The sequence below is a fragment of the Clavelina lepadiformis genome, chromosome 4, assembly GCF_947623445.1.
Source record: "Clavelina lepadiformis chromosome 4, kaClaLepa1.1, whole genome shotgun sequence".
NCBI classification, from domain to species: Eukaryota; Metazoa; Chordata; class Ascidiacea; order Aplousobranchia; family Clavelinidae; genus Clavelina; species Clavelina lepadiformis.
In genome coordinates, this window is record NC_135243.1 from 23,562,602 (window position 1) to 23,587,823 (window position 25,222).

The 25,222-nt window shown below is 39.0% G+C and overlaps 3 protein-coding genes across 4 annotated transcripts in view; 1 reads left to right on the forward strand and 2 right to left on the reverse strand.

The window, feature by feature from the left end:
- LOC143451532 (dynein axonemal heavy chain 5-like) overlaps positions 1–16,345 on the reverse strand; it is a 38,239-nt gene extending 21,894 nt beyond the window's left edge. Inside the window, exons 1-34 of the mRNA XM_076952150.1 lie at positions 16,225–16,345; positions 15,476–15,572; positions 14,034–14,224; positions 12,602–12,727; positions 12,130–12,255; positions 11,874–11,976; positions 11,417–11,634; positions 10,846–11,064; positions 10,649–10,774; positions 10,145–10,313; positions 9,853–9,956; positions 9,599–9,741; positions 9,100–9,285; positions 8,589–8,804; positions 8,310–8,437; positions 7,872–8,040; positions 6,998–7,202; positions 6,511–6,720; positions 6,181–6,378; positions 5,709–5,834; positions 5,403–5,573; positions 5,019–5,194; positions 4,690–4,765; positions 4,445–4,557; positions 3,983–4,192; positions 3,472–3,676; positions 3,077–3,195; positions 2,640–2,776; positions 2,226–2,388; positions 1,766–1,877; positions 1,517–1,645; positions 985–1,076; positions 595–702; positions 185–338 (exon numbers count right to left, since the gene is read on the reverse strand). Coding sequence (XP_076808265.1) covers positions 185–338; positions 595–702; positions 985–1,076; positions 1,517–1,645; positions 1,766–1,877; positions 2,226–2,388; positions 2,640–2,776; positions 3,077–3,195; positions 3,472–3,676; positions 3,983–4,192; positions 4,445–4,557; positions 4,690–4,765; positions 5,019–5,194; positions 5,403–5,573; positions 5,709–5,834; positions 6,181–6,378; positions 6,511–6,720; positions 6,998–7,202; positions 7,872–8,040; positions 8,310–8,437; positions 8,589–8,804; positions 9,100–9,285; positions 9,599–9,741; positions 9,853–9,956; positions 10,145–10,313; positions 10,649–10,774; positions 10,846–11,064; positions 11,417–11,634; positions 11,874–11,976; positions 12,130–12,255; positions 12,602–12,727; positions 14,034–14,224; positions 15,476–15,572; positions 16,225–16,242 — 5,043 coding nt within the window. The 5' untranslated portion in view covers positions 16,243–16,345. The remainder of the gene's footprint in view (positions 1–184; positions 339–594; positions 703–984; positions 1,077–1,516; positions 1,646–1,765; positions 1,878–2,225; positions 2,389–2,639; positions 2,777–3,076; positions 3,196–3,471; positions 3,677–3,982; positions 4,193–4,444; positions 4,558–4,689; positions 4,766–5,018; positions 5,195–5,402; positions 5,574–5,708; positions 5,835–6,180; positions 6,379–6,510; positions 6,721–6,997; positions 7,203–7,871; positions 8,041–8,309; positions 8,438–8,588; positions 8,805–9,099; positions 9,286–9,598; positions 9,742–9,852; positions 9,957–10,144; positions 10,314–10,648; positions 10,775–10,845; positions 11,065–11,416; positions 11,635–11,873; positions 11,977–12,129; positions 12,256–12,601; positions 12,728–14,033; positions 14,225–15,475; positions 15,573–16,224) is intronic.
- A 900-nt stretch (positions 16,346–17,245) lies between these two features.
- Positions 17,246–18,937, forward strand: LOC143453299 (uncharacterized). 2 transcript variants are annotated; one of them, XM_076954578.1, is made up of 4 exons: positions 17,246–17,278; positions 17,382–17,492; positions 17,969–18,091; positions 18,436–18,937. In XM_076954578.1, the coding sequence occupies exons 2-4, from the start codon at positions 17,424–17,426 to the stop codon at positions 18,628–18,630; spliced, it is 387 nt and encodes a 128-aa protein (XP_076810693.1). In that variant the 5' UTR covers positions 17,246–17,278; positions 17,382–17,423; the 3' UTR covers positions 18,631–18,937. The 2 variants fall into 2 exon arrangements, with proteins under 2 accessions (XP_076810693.1, XP_076810691.1); XM_076954576.1 differs by lacking the exon at positions 17,246–17,278 and having other exon boundaries at positions 17,330–17,492.
- Positions 18,805–25,010, reverse strand: LOC143453298 (para-nitrobenzyl esterase-like). The gene is made up of 11 exons (XM_076954575.1): positions 24,740–25,010; positions 24,405–24,502; positions 22,751–22,868; positions 22,261–22,471; positions 22,035–22,165; positions 21,590–21,786; positions 21,109–21,373; positions 20,848–21,005; positions 20,289–20,453; positions 19,631–19,787; positions 18,805–19,338 (listed from the first exon to the last, which is right to left on the reverse strand). Exons 1-11 carry the CDS (start codon positions 24,932–24,934, stop codon positions 18,949–18,951), a joined length of 2,085 nt encoding a protein of 694 aa, XP_076810690.1. The 5' UTR covers positions 24,935–25,010; the 3' UTR covers positions 18,805–18,948.
- Positions 25,011–25,222: the final 212 nt, after the last annotated feature.

Consider the following 25,222-nt stretch of genomic DNA (forward strand, 5'->3'; position numbering starts at 1 on the left):
ATAACAAATCATGATTCTTACGCCTTGCGCACATTTCAATCCGTTTCTTGTAAAAATAAAACTGAAATGCTTTTGAAAGGCTTTTCAGCGTTTATGTTAATGTTGGTGGAAAGCGAAGTCGTGTTAACTTGAATTACGATACAGAACACATCATGGCGTTCCTAGAGTCCATTTCATCCAGTACCTGAGGCAACTGCTTAGCGATGTCACCACCGACGAAGACAGCCTCAAGGTACACCCAGAGATTTTGTACCGTGAGCCAGTTCTCAATGATCTCGGTCGAGCCTGAAAGCTTGTTCACCCAACTCTGGATCTGAGGTTTGAAGGGAGCGTTGTACCTGCAATGCATCAATCAATGTTGATGAAATCATCACCTATCTTGTGACACGTAATCCCACAAATCAAATTTAAGCTTGATAACACAACAACCTCAGTTGTTGTAGATCGATAAAGGCGTATAATTTCTCCGTAATGCAGCAAACTAACATAAGCAGAGATATCCATCATACTGTATGGTCATTCACTCTACAACTAATCGCAAGCACGCTATGATGCGAGGTGTATCAACAATGCGAAATTATGATATCGGGTTACCTGTTGCTCATAAGAGAAGCGAGGACCATGAGAGAATCCTCCATGAGAGCCACAATCTCAGTGATGTCTCCTCCTTTAAGAAGAAGTTCTCCTCTCGCTTTGAATATTCTGGGAAGAGAAAGGGAAGAAAAATTATCTAAAAGAGCTTTGTTAAAAAAAGAAGAGTTTGATTAAAATTTATATTCTGTTCTAGGACATTTTAAGTTGAAAAACATGTTTTCGCTGTTTACTTTATATCGAAGTAAAGTCGTTATTTCAGAAAGTTATTTCCCACATACGCTTATCCATAAATTAAAACCATTTGCGCCTAAACAAACAGATATGAGTTTGCATTAACCCCATTCAACTTCCCACTAAAATTTAAAAAAAGAAAACCCAAAATAAACTCACGAGAAAGTGAAGACTTGGACGCTCCAGTCGGCAACAACCTGCTTCAGTTTTCCTTCGATATCTCTCTCCTTGACCGCGCTGATGCAGACATCCTGGATGATGAAGACAGTGAAGAGTAAACCGAAGATGAAATCAGCATAAATCCATCATAAATATGGCAGAAGCATAAAGGGATGAATCGATGATGGTCGAATGAATCGATTTGGGTTGATTGAACCACGGTGCGTGGTCGAAGTAGGTCGTGAGCCACAGCGTTATAAGTTATAACGAATTATATGAACAAAGGAAATAAGCATTTACAGATACATTAGGGTATTTGCGGTTACGGCTTTCCACGAATGCGTTTGTGTCATATGCAGTGTATATGGTACAGGGCCTATACTATACGCTATAATGGAAGTTATACTTCACACGCAAATTACACGATGTCTGGAGACCAACAATGTCGCACCTCAGCCACAATGATTTTGAATACAGCCAAAATAAAGACGTAATGTGACGCACACGATTCTCATATAAGGGACTTCCCCACCTCAATATCCTCTTTATTCTCAAGCAGAGGGGCCTCCATGATATTCCGCAGTTGGAAGTTCTCGTTATCAACGTCGAACGAGTGTGACGTAAGCTTTGCTATCCTATCCCAGTGACGCGTCATCATTGCCTGCAATCAAGCAATGACGTCAGCTAATTTGCATACCTTGTTATTTTATATCAAGCAAAAATAAAAAGTGTTACAAGCTAATTGTCTTGCAAATGCGAATTGAGAATTTATAGGGATCACCTTGTTTGCCATCATCTCCAGTAGAGGGCAGCACTCACTGAAGTCGTCAATTTTCTTTTTCAAATCCATAAAAGCTTCCCACTCCTTCAGCGCTTTAGGAAGTTTGCGGCATCTGATTAAAGAAAATGATAATATCCGCAAAATTGTTCAGGGTAATTCGGCATCTGAGGCAAATTTTTCTCATTTGTGTCTGTACTTGCATCGCCCATTAGGCTACTACAATTTATTAATACATCTATTACAGCTTTTTATTTTCGTAGAATTTGAAACATCTTTGATGTGTTGCTGGCTACACTGTGTGTCCATAACAAATAGACGGAAGTTAGGAGTCAAATTTCTAAATGCAGAGTCCTATTGCGCAATTGCGGAACAAATATTACTGCAACCCACAAGTCAGCACAGATTGTAAGAAAACCATAGTTCAGGCACCGCTTAGGTTAACATAGAAATCACAACTTACTTATTTTGGAAATCGAGAAGCTCCTGGTTGATTTTCTCAATGTCCAGTTCCTGCCATAAGATGTCGTAGTAGCCGTTGACGCTTTCAATGACGTTGTTGTAGAGACCATAGAGCTTTTGAAGCAAACTGAGCTCCCGTTTAATACGCTGTAGGTCGGCGTATTCTGGATATAAAAACAACATACGCTACCTGCAAGCACAGATGTGTGTTAAACATTTCTATTTACAATTAGCGCGAATTTACGCATAATCCTTGCAACGAAATTTTCGAATAGAATGTTTGTCAGTACTTCTGAGAAATGATAATGTTCGTTCCACAAGCATACGTAAAAAAGTAATCATCAGAATAACCAAATGCAAACGTTTCAGTATAACAATTGTGACGTCAGTAATTGTGTTGTAACGATTAACCAACCAGTGACAGCCAAGCCAAAGAGTTCTTCTCCGCCTGAGTAGGTGATAAATTTTCTCCACAGTTCGTCGAATCTCGTCTGGAAAATCTGAAGTCGGTCGCTCGCCTCCCGTGGGGGAATACCCTGGATATTGGGACCTCTGCAAGAATTTTAAAATCAAACAAGTCAGACCAAAGCATACGATAACGGCGATCATTAACCAATTAAGTGAGTTAAACGACATCGATGAACTACAGCAATCTGCATTTTCATATAGTTTACAACTATTAGTGAATAACATCTATCGGTGCTACTACTACCATTACATTTACTGCTGTGAGCTAGTTGCGATTTCAACATCACGAGATGTAGAGTTAAGGAAATGTATTCTATACTAAAAGAGCCATTTTTCGGTCACTTTTGAACCTTATGACATCACAATGACACAAGTCACACTCACTTGTTCTCATAGTCGCTGTAGAAATCGACCGTATCGACCTGAAACTTCTCGACTCCAGCCAAGAGAGCGGTCTTAAAACCGGGCTGGACTTCCAGCAGCGTCGACTGAGTCACAACGACCTGGAAAGAAGAAGTAAACCCTGTTTGTCATATTCATGATATGATGATAATAAATTAATGATAACAATGGTAATTGTTAGTAATAATAAATAATGAATTAGTAATAATAATGATAGTTGGTTACTGGAGTCAGGAAAAATATCAAAATAACAACACTAAGAAGTTAGAATACTAGGCAACATTGCGATTTCAAGGCCTAGCAAACTTAATCTACAAATTAGACAGACAATATTGTGATGAAGGATATGATCGACAAAACATCTATCATCGACGAACCGTAGAAAGCAGAGTCTTCCACTGGTAAGCGAGACCGTCCACTTTCTCAGCGTTTCCGTCGTTATAACTAAGTTCAAGTTTGTTCAGCAGAGCGTAACTCTCCTCTACTGGTCCAATCGTCATGTCTATCTTGATCTGACTTTCACGGAGCTCGCGAAGGGACGCCATCGCCCCTCTGACGTCATCGAGGTCATTGATAGGTCGGCTGATGAAAGAGAAAAGATGAAATATGTTTAAATTTCAACGTTGCTTGTTTGTCAAATTCACGCAAGTATAGTGAATTATTTTACACTCGAGACGTTACAGATATGATTGGCATAGAAGTTATACATACATAGAATACATACATACATACTATACATAGAAGTTTATTATAAAATGTTTTAAAAAGTGATTTTCTTCTACGGGTACGGTTATGGTCCTAGTGCATGAATGTCAAACCAAAGTATGTAAAAGATAGCAATTTCAAATATAATTTCTAGATTGATCTTTAATGAAATAATCCACAAACTTCATCCTCTTGCTGAGGCTGTCAATCATGTTGAAGATGTTCTCCTGCTCCCTTCCTGCCTTGTCGTTAAGCGCGCTTCCGAACGATCTTTTCCACGCCTTGCATTCCTGGACCAGCGCCAGCTTGAGGGAGTCGGTTTCAAACAGAACGGATCCGACCTGATAATTGGACGGAAGGTCCTCAACCTTCGATTCAAGTCGGTGATAATACCTGTGACGTCATAAAAAAAAGCATTAGGCTGTAACTTCGTGGTTGGAGATAAATTTGTACCCGGTCATTTTGACTGGGCCTTTCTCCCAACGTTGGAATTAACTCTGATTTATAATAAAGATGTTATATATTAGTACTTATTTATATGTTGAACTTGAAGATATGTTTAACATGGATTCTGTTTTCTATATTAGTTGTTTCATCAAACCAACAAGGATTTGATTGGAATCATAAGACTCATGCTGCACATACTTGATCTGGGCTTCGTACTCAGCATAGACGTGATCTCCTTCAACGAACTGAACAATCTTTTCCTGAGGATCCTCCAACCAGAGCTCACTGAATCCGTTGAATTTACTCAGAAGCTGGAGGTGGAAAAACATGACGATAAAAGAAGGCAAAGTCATGACCGTTGACTCGCGGTGGTGATAAAACAACGAGATAGCAATTTATTAAATATTCCGGTTGCATCCGTAGAAAATTGGAAGTTAACTCACCGACTCGCTCTCAGTTTTCAATGAGCTGACCACGGAATGCAAAGCGACCACGACTTTCACCACGTCTTTGTGTTCACTGAATGCGAAAAAGCAAAGTTTAAATGTTATTGCATTGCGTTTGTTAAAAATAAAAATGATAGGCTTATGCTGAGGTACATGATAGACCTGATGACTAGATTAAGCAACGTATTTGGAAATAAGCTTGTAGAGATGAAAAATTTTCCAACAAAATACTGTATCACTATAATTCAAAATATTACAATGATTAAAAACTATCAACGGGATTCTGTCGACTTCGGCTCCAATTATTTTATTTCATCAAAGGACACCTTATTTGCTTGTGGATCGGTTTTGGAGGTTTGATTTGGGTTTTAATGTCTTCGCCCATCTTTCTGGCCGCCTCTGCTTCCATCTGCTGTTGCTCATAATGCAGATCAGCGTACTTCCATAATTCTACACCCTGAGTCGCACTCAGGATCTGATCAATGGCTTTGTTTAGTGCCGCCTGTGACGATAAATATGAACAGTTTACAGGGTGTATGGAAAAGCACGAAAATTAAAAATTTTGTCAAGATAGAGTTTTGCCTGTACAAGATAATAAAATCAAGTCATTCTAAGAAAACTAACGTGATGCCCCTGTCTGCACTGCACCGCTTAAACGTGATGAAACCCACATAAATGCAATCTCATCAACCTGACACCTAAAGCCTAACCTGTATGTCGTCCAGACTTGGCTTCATTATGATGGCGGGAAGGTTTAAAATAATTTGAGATTTAAAGAGTGGCGCCTTCTGGGAGTCAGCTGCTCCCTGATTGGTCTGATATTTGTTGGCTTGCTGCAGACGACGCTTTATCGTATCCAATGAGAGACGACTACACTTCACCTGTAATTGAAAAAACGAAATCAGACAGGAACACAAATGCACATACAATAGAGTGATAGTTAACTTATAGTTACGGTAAGTTTCACTTTACTAACGTTTTTGTTTTTAACTTCAATCCTTGGTCTTAATACTCACCAAAGCGTCAGTCGTTCGTTGGCAGACGTTCCCCATCAACGTATAATACCAGACCGGGAAGTTTTCGGACTTTGCCTGAGCCTCAAGGTTCGAAAGCTCGGCCTCAGTATATTGCTGCTTCAGTAGCTGCAAAGACAAACTCATTCTTTTAAGTCCAGGTTAAAACCGGTTAAAACACATAAAGGCAGTTAGCAGTTTCATGGAACGTTACAAACTGAAGGGTAGAGATAAGGGTGGAGAGACATTTGCAAAATATAGTCCTCACGTGATACAAAACTACAATCTAGAAGAGTGAGCACAAACAGATGTCTTAAACCAATGTTTCAGCTTAAAGGGTTACGAAACGTGTAGACAAACCGGTAATAGAGACATTGCTAACATGTAGGCTACAGGTTCAAGTTCATGTCGAAGTCATAAATTAGTTGCACCGACAAGAACAAGAACGTATTATGACGTAGCGTTCGGGTCTTACGTCAATAATCTCGAACACTGCTCTTTCTGCTGCCGCACTACCGGTAACCAGGCTCTGACTCGCCATGCTGATGGTGTCATCGGTAAGCTTGAGAAATTGCTCGCACGTAACAGCGTCGTCATCAGGCATGTCACAAAGGGCAGTGGTGCTGATGTCATTGAGGAAGACGCCGATGCCACATTCCATGATGTCTTGGATCTAAAAGTCAGATGAAGGAGTTTATTGGTTGACAATGACCTTTAACCCGGGTTGTTGATTGGACAAATAAAATAACAACACGGATCTATTAACATCACATCGGTTCGTGATTACACCCCATAAACATCTCACCCTTTTTGTTATAAGCTTGAGCTCGTTCATCGCTTCATAGACATCCTCTATAAACTTCTCGATGTTGAGAGAATTCCAGTTGATCACGGTCAGACCGGAAGTGATTTTGTCCTCGACTCGAACCACGAACGGTTTCAACAAGGGCGTCATCAACGGGGAAATCCCATCCGTCATCTTCTCGAAGGAGACAATCATCTCGTTCAAATCGTTCTGTGTTGTCGTGACAAAACGTTCCCCATAAGACATTGTGGTTTATTTGTGTATTTTTTACAATTATGTTGTAGGTTGTAATATACAATTGTTTTTTTACAATGTTATAGGTATTTAGTTATGTTGTGGTAATGCTATAGTTTAGGACCGGTAACAACGCAGCTAAAACAACCAATACGAGTACAATGTTTAGTATAGGCATGGTAGCCGTTCTGCATCCAAGTACAACAAAAATTAAGACTTAATTCTTATCTCACTTATGTAACTTAATTCTCACCCGGTTTTGGTTGATCTTCTCTTCTTTCAAACACAGCCGGAAGGCTACATCCGGGATATCGAGGCCGATTTTGGTGAAATATTTCGCTTCAGCGAGCAATTCCCATATTGAAGGGTCAAAGTTCACCATCAACTTGTTTGTTTCTTTGTTACGTAATAATAAAGACGCTTGAAGGCCGCTCTTAACCACATCCACGGCGCGTCGCCTGCGCAAGAAATATGCTGATGTTTTATTCGGGATCACGTCAATTGACCGTGAACAAATTCACCGGCGACAATTGGTCGTGGTCAACTGACCGGCAACAAATTGGCCGGCGACACAAATCAACCGCTACGCATTTTATTTTTATTTTTTACGCAAATTAGCATTGTTGTTTATTCAAATTATATGATTTAGGTGATAATATGATTTAAGGTCAGTTGGTTCTAGGTAAATTTACGTCACGGTCAGTTGTCCCCCGGTCAGTTGTCCCCGGTCAGTTTGTTCGCGGTCAATTTCCCACGGTTAATTGTCGTAGAAGCGTTTTATTCGGCCCAAAGGGGCAATGATTATAAAAATGTCTTTACAACATTACACTGTCGTGTCGTGTCGCTTATGTTTCGTCATAGACTGTGGGGAACGACAACGATGGCGTTAACCGTTACATGGTAAGCAAACAAAAATATGCTGACACACAATCACCGAACAAGTCAAAGCGGCAAAGCCTAGAAGGCTTAAAGCTTTCAAAATATTAACTGTGCTGTGGTGCTATAACGATGAAAGGTTAGTATTTTTACGTCACTACAATAAATCACGATCAACAACTTTCAAATTTCTAAATAATTCAAAACTTTTTTGAAATCAATAAAATTCGAGAATGAATCATCGTACGCACCATCCGCGATGGTAGAGAACTTCGTACTCCAGGAGCACAGCCGCCATTTTGTTGTAAGTCTTCACAATCTTCTTGCCTTCCAGGGATTTGAGAAGCTCATCCCTCTTCTGGAAGTGCTCGATCGGCAAGGTGATCTTTCTATATAACTGCCTCGCCCACGCGATCTTGCCTGGATGAACAAACAGTGTTTTTAGTTTTTTACCGATTGTGATTCATTATTTATTTCGTGATGTGAGGCGTCGAAATAATAATATACAGTTTGTAATAATAGTTTGTATAATACGCAGCTTGTAACTTTTAAAGGCGAAATCGTTACAAACGGACAAACAATAATTGTCTTAACTATATCATGCTAGTGTCATTACGCCCGTCACGAATTGAATACTTTGATATCATAAAAAATAACAATTTAAACCAGTTATCGAATTTTGCATCCACCTGAAATGGGCGGCATGTTTCTGGCGATCGGTGGATCGGTCTTGAATTTGGCGTAAAGTTTTCTCACTGTTTCAAGGTCTTTCGCGTATTTGGTGAGAAGGAAAGAATACTTCTCGTTGATGTCCAAACTAGCAAAAAATATTAGCGACATAACCTTCGACTCTGCCAATTCCACCAAATCAACTGAATCATCATCAATAACACTCATTCACTTTATCATGGAAGTATAAAAATATTACCAAACATCCTGAAAAATAAAGTATTGAAGCATTTGCTTACTCGGCTCCCTTTATTGCCTCAAATTTGACCAAAAGTTCGAGCAAGTATTCGGTGGAAAGAGATTTGTCGAACCAGTTGTCCATATAGGTTTGTAGCGCCAAGTGGAGGGCGTCTATCTGTGACTTAAATTCGAGATAATCGGCTTCAAACTCGGCTTTCCTGTGATCAAGGACGTCATATTTCTTCTTTTCTGCGTTGCTTACGATGCTTTGATACCTGGACATATTCAAAGCGATAGTTAAGGATGATGCAAGTAATTGAAAAGTTACTGAAAATACTGAAAATACTGAAATTACTGAAGTACTGAAAGTACTAAAAACACTGAAAATAATAAAAATACTGAAGATACTGAAATTATTGAAAATATTGCAATTATTGAAAATACTGCAATTATTGAAAATATTGAAATTATTGATCTAAAAAAATAATCATTTAACTAACCGCAAGACGATATGTTGCTGACAATATAAGTAAAGTAGACACCTTGTGGGTGTGTGGGTCAAAGTCTTACTTGGTGTACATGGAATCTATGCCTTCCATCTTTATGTTCTTGAGGCCAGAAAGAATCCTCATGGTAGAGACCATGTCGGCAAGCTTCTTCAACCTGCCGCAGAAAGTGTCGAATTTTCCGAAGATATAATTCTCACTGAACTCAAACTGACGTTCTTGTGGCTTCTCTTTCAGTTTCGCTTTGGTCCTGGAGTAAAAGTAAAGTAAAAAAACGTAAAAATGTAAGAACGTAAAAACGTAAGAACGTAAAAACGTAACGTTTAACAGATTTTGTGGTCCTCCGAGCTCATAAAAACGAAGGCGTTTAGGATAAAATGTAATTTCAATACAATTACACGTAGAAGCTATTAAGCCTAGAAATCCTTTTCTGTCTAATCATAGACATTACGGCGATATTTACGATTGTGTTATATCATAGATCTTAACACAGACACATATAGTCTCTATAGTATAATGCACTTTACGCTATTTATGAATTTAGAAACAAAATAAACGAGAACCTGTGGAAAGCTTTCTGGTATTCCAGGTTTAACCTGTCGCAATTCTCGATCCTGTCCAACAAGACGTCTCTCTCTATCTCCCACACCTTACCGCTCCCCCCCATGATGTATTGTTTGCAGGTGGTTATCATCTGATTGGTCACCTGAAACAAGTCATGGAACATGTAATCAATAGAAATTGTCTGTTTTTGTTAAATTTTTAGATAAACATATATACATATATCACGACTTTGTGCAATGCAATGGGGAAATACCTTCACGAATAGTGACGTCATTCTTTCTGACGTGTTGTAAAATTGAGAGATGCTGTGGATCATACGGATGCTGTTCATTAACCCCGGGAGCACTTCTATCATGCCTGCAGGAGGATAATGACGCAACAAAGCTTCAACAATGCTCTCGGTGAACGTGGCTTAATCACGCATTATGTGCGTTGTACACGTCATAAGCCAATTAATCAATATCAAACTCTTTTGTACAGTGACGTTTCTGAAGAACTGTTTAATCAGCACACGTAGTTCAAGGTCAAGTTGTTTTTAGTTATACCTTGCGGTGTGCACTTGGACAGAGGCCCGAAATACTTGTCCAGGGTGTACAGATACTTGACATTGTCTTTTGCTTCATTGGCTGCGTCAGTGATTCTCGAATCAAGGGCCTTCCAGGATCGAAGAGTTCGAGATTTTGCCGCGTGAAGTATTCCGACCACAACTTTAACCTTGAAAGCAAATAAATGAACTAAATTGAAATGCGATGCATTAAAATGGACGATGCTGTAGTTAAAAATATACGTTGTCTTTGCAATCGCTATGACGTCATAACACAATAGATGGAAGTGTCTACAAAGTAAAAAGTTTAAAGCGTGTTTAGTTACCAAGCTAAAGCACTCATATATAATTGCATCAATATTGCAACTTCCATTTGCCGGCCCTGATCATCGGTTAATTCTGTTACCAACTTTTACCAATGATTGGTTACGAAAAAAAACAATTGACTTGTGTGCAGAGGGGGCTTCCCCTTATATGCAACCACAACAGCATAAGCGAATCATACCCGGGGGGTCTTTATTTCGTCAAGCAGAGAACTGAATTTTGCCATCCTCTGTTTCCAATGATCGAGCTCTGCAGCCGGACCGATATCGTCGGCTTCTTTGCGCATTTGCTCGCTCTCTGCCAGCACCTAGCGGATTATAAACATTTTTTAGCCACTAAATAAGTTTGCGATTAGCCTACTGTCACGTCATAAGTTACCTGGTCGATCTGCTTGCACCATCCACTGAGGACAGCTTCGAGCTTCTCGATGAGGTCAAGGTTGGTTCCAGCAACTTGGGCAAAGTCCTGGGGTCTTTTTATGTTGTCCAAGTTGTAGCCGACATCGAACTCGTCCAGTTCAAAGCGGTCGGACATGTTCGAGCGAGCGACGGAAAGCGTTCCGACAAATTTCTCGATCGATTCAATAAAGTCGTCAATCTGACAATAGACCACTCTTTTATGACATCATAATAAAAAAGTATCAGGTTTAAATTCCCATTAAACTCTTTGCAGTTCGCTTCAATTCACAAACGCACATAATTAACAAAGCACTCATTTATAGATATAGAAGGGTCATATTGCCAAGTTATACCTCATACGAAGGCATTACTAGAACACTTGAGCTACATGGCAATACATATCACTGCGTAAACTGCGCAGAATTATCTCAAGTGCATTCGTCATTAGCAGTTAAAACAACAACCAACTATAGCTCAGAGAGGTTTCCAATAAATTTTCCTAAAATTAAGACAACGATATGAGCTGAGTCTGTAGCAATCGGTCCAATAACCTGTTGCTGGTTGTTCCCTCCATTGGCTGTTAGCTGACCCCAGTCTGTCTGGGCCTTCAAGGCGGGCACCATCACCCGCCCCAGGAGTTCTTCTATCCCCTTTAAGAGGCCCCCCTCTCTCGCGTCGATGAAACCGAAGTTGACTTCGTTCGCTATATTCGAGGTAGAGATCGATTTTGTGATTGTTCGGACGAAGAAATAACAAATCCCGGTCAAGGCTGCCGGAAAAAGTGAACAGAGTTTTACTGCTGAGAAATATTTGGGTGGAGACACACAGAAAATAGCTGATTTGATAACGCTAAGTCCATTTTTGTTTCCGTTTCACACAAAATACATTCCGTGAGTGAAGTTTACGTAACTCAGTCAGTTGTTAAATTATAAAACTGAGTCATAAAGATGATTATGATGTAATAACAGCCTAGCACGAATCACACAGGCAGCATCAGAATAAACTTACGCTCCCCTTCCCCCGTGGTTAGGAAGAGCTTCTCTTTCAGTTGGTTCGGATGCAGGCTTGCCATGTCAGCTCGGGAATGTGACGCTTCTTTTAAAGAGGCCTCCTGTAATTGTTTATGACGTAATAAATAGAAGAGAAGCCCGTGCGGTTGAGTATATTAAAATAAAAAAAACTGTTAATCACTAATAACCAATCACATCCACGACAAGAATAACCAACACTTGAATATCGTTCACAATTGTCAAGCAATGATCACCTGGAAATAAAACATAAGCTTCTTGGTTCCATTCGTCGCAAAGAAAGTGTCAAGAAGATCGAACTTCTCATCCCCAATCAGCTGCTCCTCCACCGTTGGTTCCTCAACCCGCATGGCTTCGGCAACCTTAGAAGATAATTTGCTGTCAGTGAAGTTGTCTAATTTCTTTGTTCAAGAGTTGATTGTTCGCAAACACCGTGTGCATTGTTACGTACGCGCATATAGGATTGAACATAAACGCAGGAATAAGCCACACGATGTCTCTTAACTATCACAAATTGACATTGTTATAAACTAAGCCATAACCTCGATATCAATAATGAATTATTGTGTTGTCGACGGCGAAAATCCAATTCAATTGTTTACATTTTGTGACCAAACATTTTACAGAAACAGGTGTGTACAGTTGTAACATTCCAAAGCAATTGTTAATGGATTATGATGTAATAATAAAACAACTAAAAATCTTTACTTTCCCAATAATCCACTTGTGACGGGCGTCTAGACCAGCTCGTCTGTCTTCCCTCATTGCTTTAGCCTGGCGCGCCATTTCTTTCATCGCGTCACCAGATAACACGACGTTCTTTTTGCCACCCGTCTGTGAGCAAAGTTTTTGATGTGATTTTGTGGAGTGAAAGAGTCGCTTTAATTTCTATTTTTGCAAATACAGCAGAAATTCAGCAGCTGTTGCGGCGATAAACTTTCCTCGCCGTAGCCAAAGTCGAATCTTATAAACCTATCTGTGAGTGTATCGCCTGCAATGAAATGCCCTAGTTTATTATTATCACTGTTACGTAATAGAGGCTTCTAATAAAAAGCTGTTTTTATAAATTAGTAATTCCGCGTTGGTATATCTAGCCAACTACTGTGACTATAACTGACTTCTTTATCTGTTGTTTAGTTAGAGTCTAACTGTTAGACTAACTACGTATGCTATGCAACTAAGACGATCTCATTACATCATCATGACGAAATCTTTCCTTTTCAATCACGTGGTGTGAGTGACGTTATAGCTTTTTTATGTTCACCTTTGACCTCAACACAAACAATTAGGAATCTCGTCTCACATAAACGCAAGAACATACCTCATTAAGATCTCCTACAAGCTTTAACTACCACGTATAAAGCAGAAGCTTCTAATACAAAGGTGATCAATTCTTTTTATATATATTGACACGGTTTACACTTTTATGAATTATGACGTCATAAAACAAGTAGCAACATCACAATTGGCCTTATTTGAACCGCCTTCCTGAGTGAAATAGCTGGTTTCTAGTTTTTACACTAATAACTGTTCAAAATTGCCAAAGTTTCTCCAGAAAGCGCAACTCTTACAAAACTTAGTCGTTGAAACTCAGCGTGTAACAAACGTTGCATAGCAACTGGAGATTACACTTGATAATAAGCGAACACCCCACAGAGTAAAATTCACAGAGTTTGGTGGAAATCCAATTACCAGAAACATGAATACGAGTGAGAGAAGGAAGTAGGTTAACACAATTATTTACTGGGAGGTCGAAAGGTTATCGCGTAATGATAAGAGATCAAATAAAACACTTAAACACTTTTTGAAGTCATTGATTGCTTCTCAAAGCACCTTAAGGAAAAAATATCGGCAGATTTATTCTATCTTAACTCCTAATTAAGTTGTTGGTTTGAAAGGGGTATTAATATACATGTACGCATCATAACATATTAACCGTACTTACGGTATGCAAGAGAATGGTCGGTCAATTCAAACCAGACAACTCAACCCAAAGACTATTCAACCCACGGATATTGGGGCGCTTTGCGTTGAATCGTCTTTGCAAGCGAGTTCTAGATCGATTCAACCCACGTACGATAAAACCCAGGACCCAAATACGTGTGGACTTCTCGTCAACAAATTTAAAACCACAGCCAACCTGGGCGTTTGTAGATTGGGCTTGTTGTGACGTAATCCTTCTGTGGGCGGCGCCGCCTCCTGCCGCTCCTCCTACTCGCCGCCGTCTAGACCCGAACTCGACATTCGCGCCCCCACTAGCGGCAGATGGATTAATATGTGCAGCATCGCCTGAGGACGCAATGGCCGGCTTTTCAGGAACGGCGTGGGCAGCTGCAAATAAAAATTTGATGATTTTATCAAAAAAACTAGATGGCTCTTTTCCGAAATTCGACTCCGATAGTTTAAAAAGTTTTTCTAATCTTTTTAATTTAAAGTTGTATAATTAGCTTTTCCAATTGTTTTATGTCACCTTCGACATTTCACGTAACAATCGGCATAACAATGAAGACCTATTTTCAAACACAAATTGTATCAAATTTCATGTTCTAAATTTCTTTACTTGGACTTTAGTATTTCACTATTGTGTCTGCCGTGTAGGATTATATAAATATGAACAATATTGAAGTTTATTGTGTAAAGCCCGATCATGTTTGAAACACGCTGCGATATTCGTATTCGGTTCGCTGAAAAATTTTGGATTGTGCGCTAAACTATTTCTGCTACTGCCGCACTTAGAGCCGTCTCTGTACAAGAGGAAAGGAAAAGTGTTTCGTTTTTTTTGCAAAATCAACGACACCGCCAAGTGGCAAAAATACTTAAAACTTTTACAAATGTTGCTTCGTAAGACGCCGCCAGCAGTCTTTCAACGTCATTCAATAAATAGTCACTCGCTGACACTGGGTATGGCGATTGCACTTATTGCGATTGCACTTATTGCGATGGTCAGTGTTTATAGACCTGACCTCAGACAAATACTTTGTCGGAATTAGCTTAAAACAGTCGAAGTTATGTGATTTGTCGCTCTGAAAATCGTCATAATTGATAAAGATATTTTGCAGCAAAATTTTCCGATGGTATTCTAGCGATCACGCGTCATTTATGTGCTAGTGTTACGTCACAAAAAGAACAGAAAAGATGCGATCACGCCACGGAAGACAGAAGACGGGAAGCGATTGATACCGCGCTCCAATCAACTGGTGACCTTCCATAATAATGGGAACAGGAATTTGATATTGTTACGTAAACAAGTGAAAAGCGGTGAAATAGCGCTGGGCATTGTTCGATCATAATCCGACACCAGGATCATCTGACAATTAACTTCATTTTATTTACTCACAGTGACCGGTGAACAGTCCCGACTCTAACTGCTGGCAAGACTTTAAGTATTTACAGACCAACGCGATTTTTTTACAAACCATTATTACGTGCAAGATATTATTATGACGCGTTTAATATTTTCTAACAAACTCACACCGTGGTTAAATATCAGTGAAATAAAAATTTGGATTATAACAGTTGCTACGTTATTACATCACAGTTCAATAAATTGTAACAATGCGAAGATATTCAACAAACAATCACCTTCTTTCACCGGAAGTGGTGAACCGGAAGCACCTTCCTCTGTATCCGGTTTTGGCGACGGGGGTTTTCCGGCTTCCTTCGCTCCAGCTTCGTCCGCCTGTAACCATGACAACAGCTATTAAACTGCGACCAAATTCCCATGCTTATAAAATTGTTGGATCCGCGCAGAAAGATAAAGAAATAGTTTAGATAAGACTCGAAACGAGACGAGAGAATTCGTGACTGTGTACAAAGGAATTAGCTCAGCTACTTGGGTGAAAGAAAATTCGTCCTTGAATTTCGATTTCACAAACGCTGCAAACAGTTCAGCGCTACCCCACCGGTCAAACCGTGTGTCAGATTTGCAGCATTTTATGACATAACAATCGGTGACTATAGATCAAAACATCTTACAGAAAATGCTAAAAAAACGTGTGTTACTCAAGACCAGGTTAACGACAAAATATTCCAAACGTGAAATCAGGAAAAACACTTTGGGTTTATGACGTCAGAACACAGACAAGAACAAATGACAATACGAACCCAAGGGACATTAGCACCAGAATTAAACAGATAACCAGCAACACTTGAAAGTTGAAAGTTTCAAACCGGCTGATCTTTAACTATAACGCGAGTTTACTTCACATGCAAGGAAATTAAGATTAAGTCTGGGTTCAGCTTTGCGGTCTAGCACCAGAAGGCTAAGCCATTCAAGCGTTAAAAGCAACCATAGTTACGTCACAAACAACTTTCAATGACTAGGTTCTTACCTTAGGTTCGGCAGACATCTTTGTAAATCTCTGCTGTAGCCTTGTTGATCTAAACAAACAACTTTGCTTTGTTAAAAAGTGCTTGACAGTACACAAGTATCCTCACTCTGGCGAGTTGCTTGCGAATGGCAATCGAGCCGGTTCACGTGACATCAGCGGCTTCAAAAAAAGGTAAAAAGCCCGACGTCACAAAAGTCTTTATTCTTTACTGCCACCTAACAGGCCAAGCAAAAGTGATATATAATTTAGCGATATTGTCAATCAATCGTGCTTAGTGGGGTTGCCGTTTTATTTTGACGCATTGAGCTTGTTTGGGTTTTGTATGTTTCCGTTCAGGATCTAGCGGTGGTTGCCCGCATTGTAACAGGGCAAAACTGTAATTCCTGCGCCTATTCCGTTCAATTGAAGCTGAAGATCTTTTGGTTTTTTGTGTGTAAAAGTTCCCTTGTTGTAGAATCTGTCCTCGCAGTCACCAGTTAGTCGCAAGTCTTTCGCCTTTGTTTGAACATGAACCAACAAGCGACAATCCTGATGAACTCGAGCAATGCAGATGGCCTGGGAGTGCTTGAAAGTATCTTGTGTAAAGGCTGCATTAGGATAAGTCATGGTATGTTATTTCCTCTTTACCTTGGAAGAGGTAATTAATTACTTAACATTAACTCAGCAATTATAATTTATATGTTACCAGTTCGAATTTCAACTGATTTTCGTAACTTTGAATATTTTTTGAAGTTTTCTAGCCATCGCGGCTTGCATATTAAAATGTCTTGGATATCAGATTACAGAGGCCATGAAATTTTATCCCTCTCAGTCCAACAGCGCCGTCCTTGAAATGTTCTTTGTCATTATTTCAGCTACTGGCATCTTTTAATCGTCAGAATGCTCCATTGTTTACGCGAATATCGGAGATGCCACCAGCGAGTGACAACCCAAACACTGAAAACATGAAGTCCACGCGAGAGAGCGACACAGGTATTATGACGTCATAATAAAGGGCAAATATGCTGTGTTGCTCGGACCTAAGCAGCGAAAACGAGGAATTCAAAGCATAAAGGTATTTGTTGCGGAAAAAAGGTAGAAAATGAATCCATACTTGAAATGGTCGGTTACAGCATTCCCAGTGAAAGTGAAAGCAATAAATGTTTGCTGTTGTATAGAGCCTTAGGATTTTTGCAAGTTCAACCTGATAGTAAGTCGTCATGTCACGCAAAGGAAGCGGAAGCCAGAAATCAGTGAGACCACTTACGCTCTCACCACTCAACATGCAGGTAAGGTTACGTAAAAGCGTGTTCACGTAATTGCGTGTTCACGTACGCAGTAATTGCGCTACACAGTACTTCAGGTCATTGCACTTTCGCGCTATCGACTAGGTCTTATTTTAATGGTAGGGCTTATTTTTGGAGAAACATGGTATCACTGAATGTGATATATGCGGTAAATCTTATCAAAATTCAAATCCACAAGAATTGTTACGTCATAATGAGAAAAACATGTCGTGTTCATGTTTGTCGCTATCACTGTTTGATTAGGCGTTGTGCAATATGACTTCATCAACAAACGTTTCCAGTAAGAATAGCAAACGCATCGTAAGTTATCACTAACTATAGACAGAATCACGTGTCACATCCGAACTGCACACAGTGTCTCACGACTGCCAAACCCACAAGTATCTTACTTTGGAATTTGGATCAAACTGATTGTACGAGTACTCAGAAATTATATTCTTTGTGTTTAAATTGTTTAGTGGGGAGACCCCCTTCCTGAGGAATGGACACTAGTGGGAGTTCACAAGATGGAGAAGCGGGAACCGTTCCAACTGTGGTACAGCGACCTGCAAGCGAATATTTTGAACTGTGCCCGGAAGATTGTGAGTGAAAGCAGAATGTATTGATATGAATGCGCTCCTGTGTATGCGGTGTTGCTGAATAGCAGCTGTCACATTTATGTGCAATTTGTTATGAGCGTTAACTCCTTGTAAAAATTAATATGACATATTTATCAACAACCAATAATTAATTAAAAATGATTAATCGGCAAACAAGCGATACTAGATTAACGGCATAATGGACCAATTACTAATCGTCTACCAATTAACCGGCGCAACACTAACTTTGCGGAGGTTGTTTTGGGTGAATGTGTGAACATTTTTTATTTAAATTAATAACTTTTACTTTAAGTTCACTTCTAACCGGCTTTTTTCCTTTCTGTTAGAACTGTCTTTTAGAAGAGCACCCTCACCCAAATGCTGACGTCACAAAGGATGACCTCGCATATTCTCGATATGTCATCGAAAACGAAAGGAATCGCGTTATGGGCGAAGTACTGGGGAGGCAACCGCCAAACACGAACCCTATTTTCTTCAAACTTGCCCGCGAAGAAGAGATCAGGCTTTACAAGGGATTGTGATGTCATAAACGACGTAATAAAGAAAAAAACAACTGCGTTGTCGAAACTGACAAAAATCGCAATTGTAGATGTGTTAATAACAAACTTGTTTAAAAACAACTTTCAAATTCAAGGCCAAGCTAGAATTCTGTCTATACAGTACAATGAATCTGGGACACGTTTATCATTGTTTCTACAGTATATTGGTTATTCCCGTGTACTAGCAATGATTTGTCAATTCCGTTGCAATTATTTTCGGTAATTTGCGTTTTCATATTAACATTGCAGCGATAAGATTTAATTAAGAGCAGAGTTTCGTTTTTTTCGATTTACGTTTCCTTATTTGGTCATGTTCATCAAGCTCGCAAGCAGTGACGTAATCATGGCGACCAGCGCCATTTGTGGCCGAATAGCGCTTCCAGTGGTGGTCATTTCTTCTTCTGTTGGTTGCGTAGTCATGACAACGTTAGGTTTATCTTCCTCGGTGGTTGCATCCGGCTCACTAGGTTCATCGGTGTTACCACTAGGAACATGAGTGGTGTTGCTAGGAGCAGCAGGTGTGGTGTTGTCGCTGAGGGTCAAGTAGTAGCCGGTGCTGTCCCAAAAGTCGCAAATGTCCTTCTTGTAATGCAGTTGGGTATTCCCCGAAGGTGAATCGATGATGACATTAACCCAGGGATCCACGACTCCCACTCTTGATACGAGATTTCCAAGCGATGCCGGAAATTGCTGAAAGTTTAAAATTAAATCAGAATAATTTTTAAAGAAATTGCCTGCTGTGTCGTAATTAAACGTTGGTACTGTATTGGTAGTGGTGCTTTGTACAATCAGTTTAAACCGTTGACTGGTTAAAAATATGGAGTAGTTATTAGTGAATAATTATTTTTTTAATCATTTAGTTTTTATATGATAACAAGCTTCTTGAAATTTGCAAAGAATGGATTCTTGTCATTTTATAAGTAATTAATAAATTATGACACCAGAAAAAAATTTATCGCACATAGAACGAAGCATCGCTCACTCTAAATGATTTCGACGTGGCTTCGTACAAAGGCCACGCCACGCTGTTTTCACCAAGGCCTACGTCACCCGACGAAGGGTTTCCAGAATAAGCAAAATTACCCCAGTAGTTGCTGAATTGGTCCACCGATTTCATGTCGCTTTCGGAGAAGTTGTATCTGGAAATATTCAATCAGTTACTTAATTTTTTGTGAACATAAAATCTGAAAACTCAGTTTCTTAAAGATATTGACGGTGATTTTTGTTGATTTTTTAGCCTTAAAGTACATAAATAGAGTCCGGTAGAGATCTCCGGAAAATAAGTTTAGAAATCTTCGCTTTAGTTTCTAAGTTCTACTAAAATCAGTACAAACAAGTGCGGACATGTGGTTCCAGATGGTTTTTGAAAAGAAGCACTGGAAACAGGTCAAGCTAAGAATTACGTTTATACACTGCTTAGCAATTAAAGTATTATTATATATCGTATTAATGTAATTTTAAATTATAAAATTAAAGAATTAAATTAATTTTATTAATTTTAATCATTATTAAATAATAATTATTTACTAATTTCTATTAAATTAAAGTATTATCACGTATCGTACGTATTATATATGTATATGTTATATAAGCATTGGCAAAAATTAAATACGGAACACACAAAAATATGTTGTATTTACGCTATCAAGGGAGCAGAGCGGAAAACAAAACTATTTTCAGCGGAATGAAAAACTTTTCCACAAATCGACGAAGGCTTCCAGGCATCTTCACAAGACGGGTCGTCCATGGCGTGGTTGAAGGAATACAAGTAGACTTTCGCGCTTGTCGCCGTTGCCGATGCCAACCTGAGATATTGAAGAAATTTGGCGTTTAGCAAAATATTGAAGTAATCTGGACAAGATAAATAGCCTGGAAAATTGTCTTATGCAACAGAGGTAGATCAGCCATTTGATTTACTTTTGATATAGATACGCATATTTAGCATAAACGGATCATAAATATCACATCGAAAAAGAATTTAAAAATTCGGAAATTTGTAAGAATTTTATTTGTCGTTTTTGCATCAATTATTATTGGTCAAATCGCAAAAAAAGGGCCAAGTTCTTTTGTAGTTGAATTTGCTTCAAACTCGCTCATTATTTATTGAGAATAACTTTGCCAGAGAAAGCACCATTGCAGTTAAGCTTTAAGCTTTAAGCACTAATTTTATTCTCCAAGTGTTAAGAGTTTAAGACCAACCTCGCCAGAGCTCTGGAAGAGCACACAAAGAAGCCGTCAGTGGCGACCTCATCAAGGACTAATTTATAGTCTCTGATGTTGTTTGCTTCCGCCCATTTTTTGTATTCTTGGGCTAAAGCGGTGCCGACATCATCTCCGAAAATGAACATCAAAAATTTCTTTAAAATGAAAAAAAAACGGTTTAAAATGAAGCAAAACAGGTCAAAATTATAGAAAAACAACTTGTTCTCGTGTTAATGTTTCATGTATTGTTCAAATCACCTCGAAGTTTTCATAGGAAATCCTCAAAAGTTTCGGAATGAAAGCGGATATGAAAGCCATCTCATCGATGTTTGTTCCTAATATGACGTTCTTCTCGTTACCATGCCAACCGCCGTTTTCAAAATATTGAATGGGGTCAAAGGTGAACTCTGAACCATCGAGCACGGGACTGAAAGGTTCCACCGCTGTGTACAGGTCTGCATTCGCGACACTACGAAGCCGAATGCGATTGGCAACTTTAACGAGTTCTTCTGGAGGAGTGTTCCTGTGACGTCAAACGCAATGAATCATAACTATTATATGTATTATATTGCGTCATAATTACGTACTTTTGTGATGATTTCTTTAAATCATTTCAGATAGCACACCAGCAGAAAGTTGGTGAAATTCATAAAAGACACAAGGAGTATTAAGACAGTTTCACTGGGTAAATTTTGTAACCGGACAAATAAACCGACATTTCATATTTTTGTCTACCCACCTTAGACATTCTATGTCCGTACAATTTGTGGTGTTAAGCGTATGTGCAGTTACTTCCAAGGCCTTTTCCATATTTGGGTATTTGAATAGGGCCGGTAAGCTCTGCATCACCGCCCCGTGAAACAAATTTGAGCTTTTGTCAGACATTAGGTGGAGCACGACGGACTGAGCCCCAGCGCTGTTGCCGACAAGTGTGACCTGAGATGAAGAAACTTTGTGAGCGAAAGAAGTTGATACTAACTAAGATATTGGAATAACTTGATAAAAAGTAGACGTAATAACAGCAGAAGCAGATTACGAATTTAAGTTATTACGAACACTATCCTAAATTTCGGCTTGTTAAAAGCTAGAGAAATCCCCGATTTAGACGATTTTAGTTATTTTATACCCTACATTAAGTTGGTAACAATGAGGTCATGAGTTGGTAATTTATAGCAAAGTTTCACTTTTTCTTTGTCTCCTCCAAACTTTTCTATATTCTCCTGAATCCACCTCAAAGCCAACTGTTGGTCTCCTATGCCTTGGTTACCGTTTATTACGTCATTTCCGTCGTCGTAAACAAGGAAGCCCAACGCTCCTACATATATAAATCAAAAAACAAAACGTAATAAATGTTTTCGAATTATTTGTTCCAATTTTCACAAAGTTTGCATTTAAACTAACATATCCGACCTAATCTGTAGTTAACTGTCACCACGATGGTATTTGTGGCGTTGCTAAGGAAACGTCCGTCATAAATCGGTGATGTTGCTGCCCCATTTAGAAACCCGCCACCATGCATCCATACAAAGACCGGTAAAAGTTCGCTAGGTGGCAACATTGAATCAGACAAGTCGATACCGCGTGGCACGTGAATGTTTAGAACGAGACAGTCTTCTGACAGCTGAAAAAGTTCCGGTTTAAATTTTGCTGATTATTTTAGAAAAATTTCTGTCGTGTTTAAAATGCAGGTTACCAGATCAAGTGAATTTACTGTTAACAGAAGATTTATGAGCTGCGATATACAAATTTGCAAAGGTTTCTTTGCTTTCCACAAACTGCTCTTAGCAGAAAACCGTTTGAACTTAGCGTTTGAAGCGTTTTCTTACCAGAAAACGTTTGAAAAAGCATCTTAATTTTCATAGGTTTCTTAAAGGCTTACAGAGTGAACAATGTAACTTACATTTTCAAAACACAGCCCTTGACTGCAGTCCTCTTGGTAGGGCTGGTAACATGCGAGATGGTTGATGGTTGATGCGTCAAAATCACCATAATGGTCAGCCATTTGTGACTGCTTAAATCTAATAATGAAATCAAAAACAAAAGTTAGTAACAAACATTTGATGTGTTTTATCAACAGCAGTTTGTAAAGATAAATATTGTTGTGCATAAACGCGATTGTAACACATCAAGGCCTATACCACAGAGAATCACAGCAGTATACGTTGCTAACAGCACAGTTTCTAACTGTTTTTTACTTTGTTAATCATTGACAAAGTTCCCAGCAGCAGTACTTTGGCGTTTACTCGTCCGATTAGCAACCTTGCTTAAATAAAGCTCAACCAACTTATTATAAATTTATCAAAGGCAACAAACAAAAGGTTTCTGATTACGAGCAAGACCACAGAGAAAGCTGTCGATCAGATACCACAAATGAACTTTACACCAAATTTATGGCCTTACCTAGCCTATAGCCAGGGTTGCCATACCTTATTTTTAAGATTTGTCCTTATTTTAAAGGTCCGTGTCTTGCAAAATATTTTTGTCCTTCTTTTCTAAGAAATGTCCTTATTTTCACTTGCGTCCTTATTTTCGTCTTATTTTTAGGGCAGATGTTCGTATTTTGGGCATTTTGACACCTTTAGTAATACCATTTTGTACCAAAGAGATACCAAAATTAAGAACAAGCAGATAGTGTCCTGTTTTTTCTTTTTTTTAGGAACATTGGTTGCTCTCTCCTGTTGTGCACTGTTTAAGGTGGTATTCGTCTTTCGTTTCCTAGTCGTGCTTATTTTTGAGTTGAAACCGATGGCAACCCTGGCTTTAGCAGAAAAGCGTTAAAAATCTTCCAAATTCGTAAAACTTCTCTAAGAACCTGGCAATTTTAGAATTTCTATTACCAAGCCTAATTGTGTAGAAAAAAAAATTACATAACTTTACACACGTACAGCTTCTTTTATTTTTCTCAGCCTAAATCAAGGTGGTCCGAACCCCGGCCCGTGGACACATTTTGTGCGGCCTGCGAACACTTTCATTATATCGTATTTTCCAGCACAAAATCTGCAGGTTGTTAAAATACAACTTCGTTTCATTTAAACGCATTTCATTTGCCCAGAGCCCGAGACAAGTCACGCATCGTTGAAGCGCAAGTCAATATGCGATCATTAAGGAGTAACAATGCATTTTCACGATTAACGTCACACTGTTCTGTGACGACACAAGCGTACGATGATTTTTGCTCTTTGTTGCAGACGCAGTCTTTGCTTACATCAGACTGAAGTTTACCCCTTTACCTTTACCACTAGTTAACCCTATAATAGGCTACTAGTTTACCCCTTTACCCTTTACCTTTACATTGCGGCACGCAATGTTTTCCTCAGTACTTAATGTTTTCATTTGCGCCGGGAGTCTTGGACCACCCTGGCCTAAATGATCAATTTTTATTTGACACAGTGTTATAGGTTATTCTATAACTTGCCCGTCTCATAAGTCAAAACTTTAGAAAGGTCGAATTGTAAACGATCTTTCGCTAAGTGTTCAAAATCTTATTACGATCGCCATCAGTGCTGCATGATCACCGTTTAGTGCACAGAAATGCAAAAAATGTTTCCACTTACCTCAGAAGTCCAGTGGGTGGTTTTGCGTAGGGTAGACTGTAAAAAGCATGAGCTTCGAGCAGACTAATCCCGGTTATATTTCCTTGCTTGGTTTCAACCTGGTTTGAATGATGAAATACTGAAAATAATTACTATGGGTTTCGTTAATTCTTGGTTTATGTCCAGATAAAAGATACACAAAAAACGTACGGTACCTTAATCTTTCGATCACTATACTCTATGTAACATTGTCATAGTTTAATAAATGTTTTATATTATACTATGAATAGTCTTGTTGCTTAGTTTTAGTCAACTGTATACCACAGAATAAAGAAACTTGTTAATAGACTTCTTACTTTTGGGGAAACACCTGCCGCCTTGCTTTCGTAATAACCGACGTCATAACTTGGTCTTAAATTGTTCTGCGAGCTTTCGTCAAAGGCTTGGCTGATAGATTTTAAAATTTGCTCCGACACTTCGTCGTTAGGTTGGAGGAAAACTTCTTGGCCAAGCAATAAAACGCAAAACACAATCACTGGAATAGCTTTCATTTTGGACTATCCTAAAAGTATAACCAGTTCATTGCTAATTACATCACGACGGAAAATGAATTAAAATCATCTTTGACGGATTAAGTTCAAAAATCGGAACACCCGTGACCTTTTGTAATGTGTTACGCTTTTTTACATCTCTCAAACGAAGAAGAATATCTCCAATTACAAAACTATGATTAAACTAAAACCTCATATGACAAGATAATGAACAAAAACTTTTCTTTCGAATGCAGTAACCATAATTTACTTATGGATCAAAGTGTGAAAATATGCTTGACATATGCT

Bases quoted from the DNA above. Each gene is read 5' to 3' on its own strand.
- LOC143453299 (XM_076954578.1), top strand. From the start codon at position 17,424: ATGTCACGCAAAGGAAGCGGAAGCCAGAAATCAGTGAGACCACTTACG. The intron at 17,493-17,968 runs GTAAGGTTACGT...TAAATTGTTTAG, and splicing joins TCTCACCACTCAACATGCAG to TGGGGAGACCCCCTTCCTGA. The intron at 18,092-18,435 runs GTGAGTGAAAGC...CCTTTCTGTTAG, and splicing joins TGAACTGTGCCCGGAAGATT to AACTGTCTTTTAGAAGAGCA.
- LOC143453298 (XM_076954575.1), bottom strand. From the start codon at position 24,934: ATGAAAGCTATTCCAGTGATTGTGTTTTGCGTTTTATTGCTTGGCCAA. The intron at 22,166-22,260 runs GTCGGATATGTT...TTATATATGTAG, and splicing joins GACAGTTAACTACAGATTAG to GAGCGTTGGGCTTCCTTGTT. The intron at 20,454-20,847 runs GTTGGTCTTAAA...TCAATATCTCAG, and splicing joins TCTTCCAGAGCTCTGGCGAG to GTTGGCATCGGCAACGGCGA.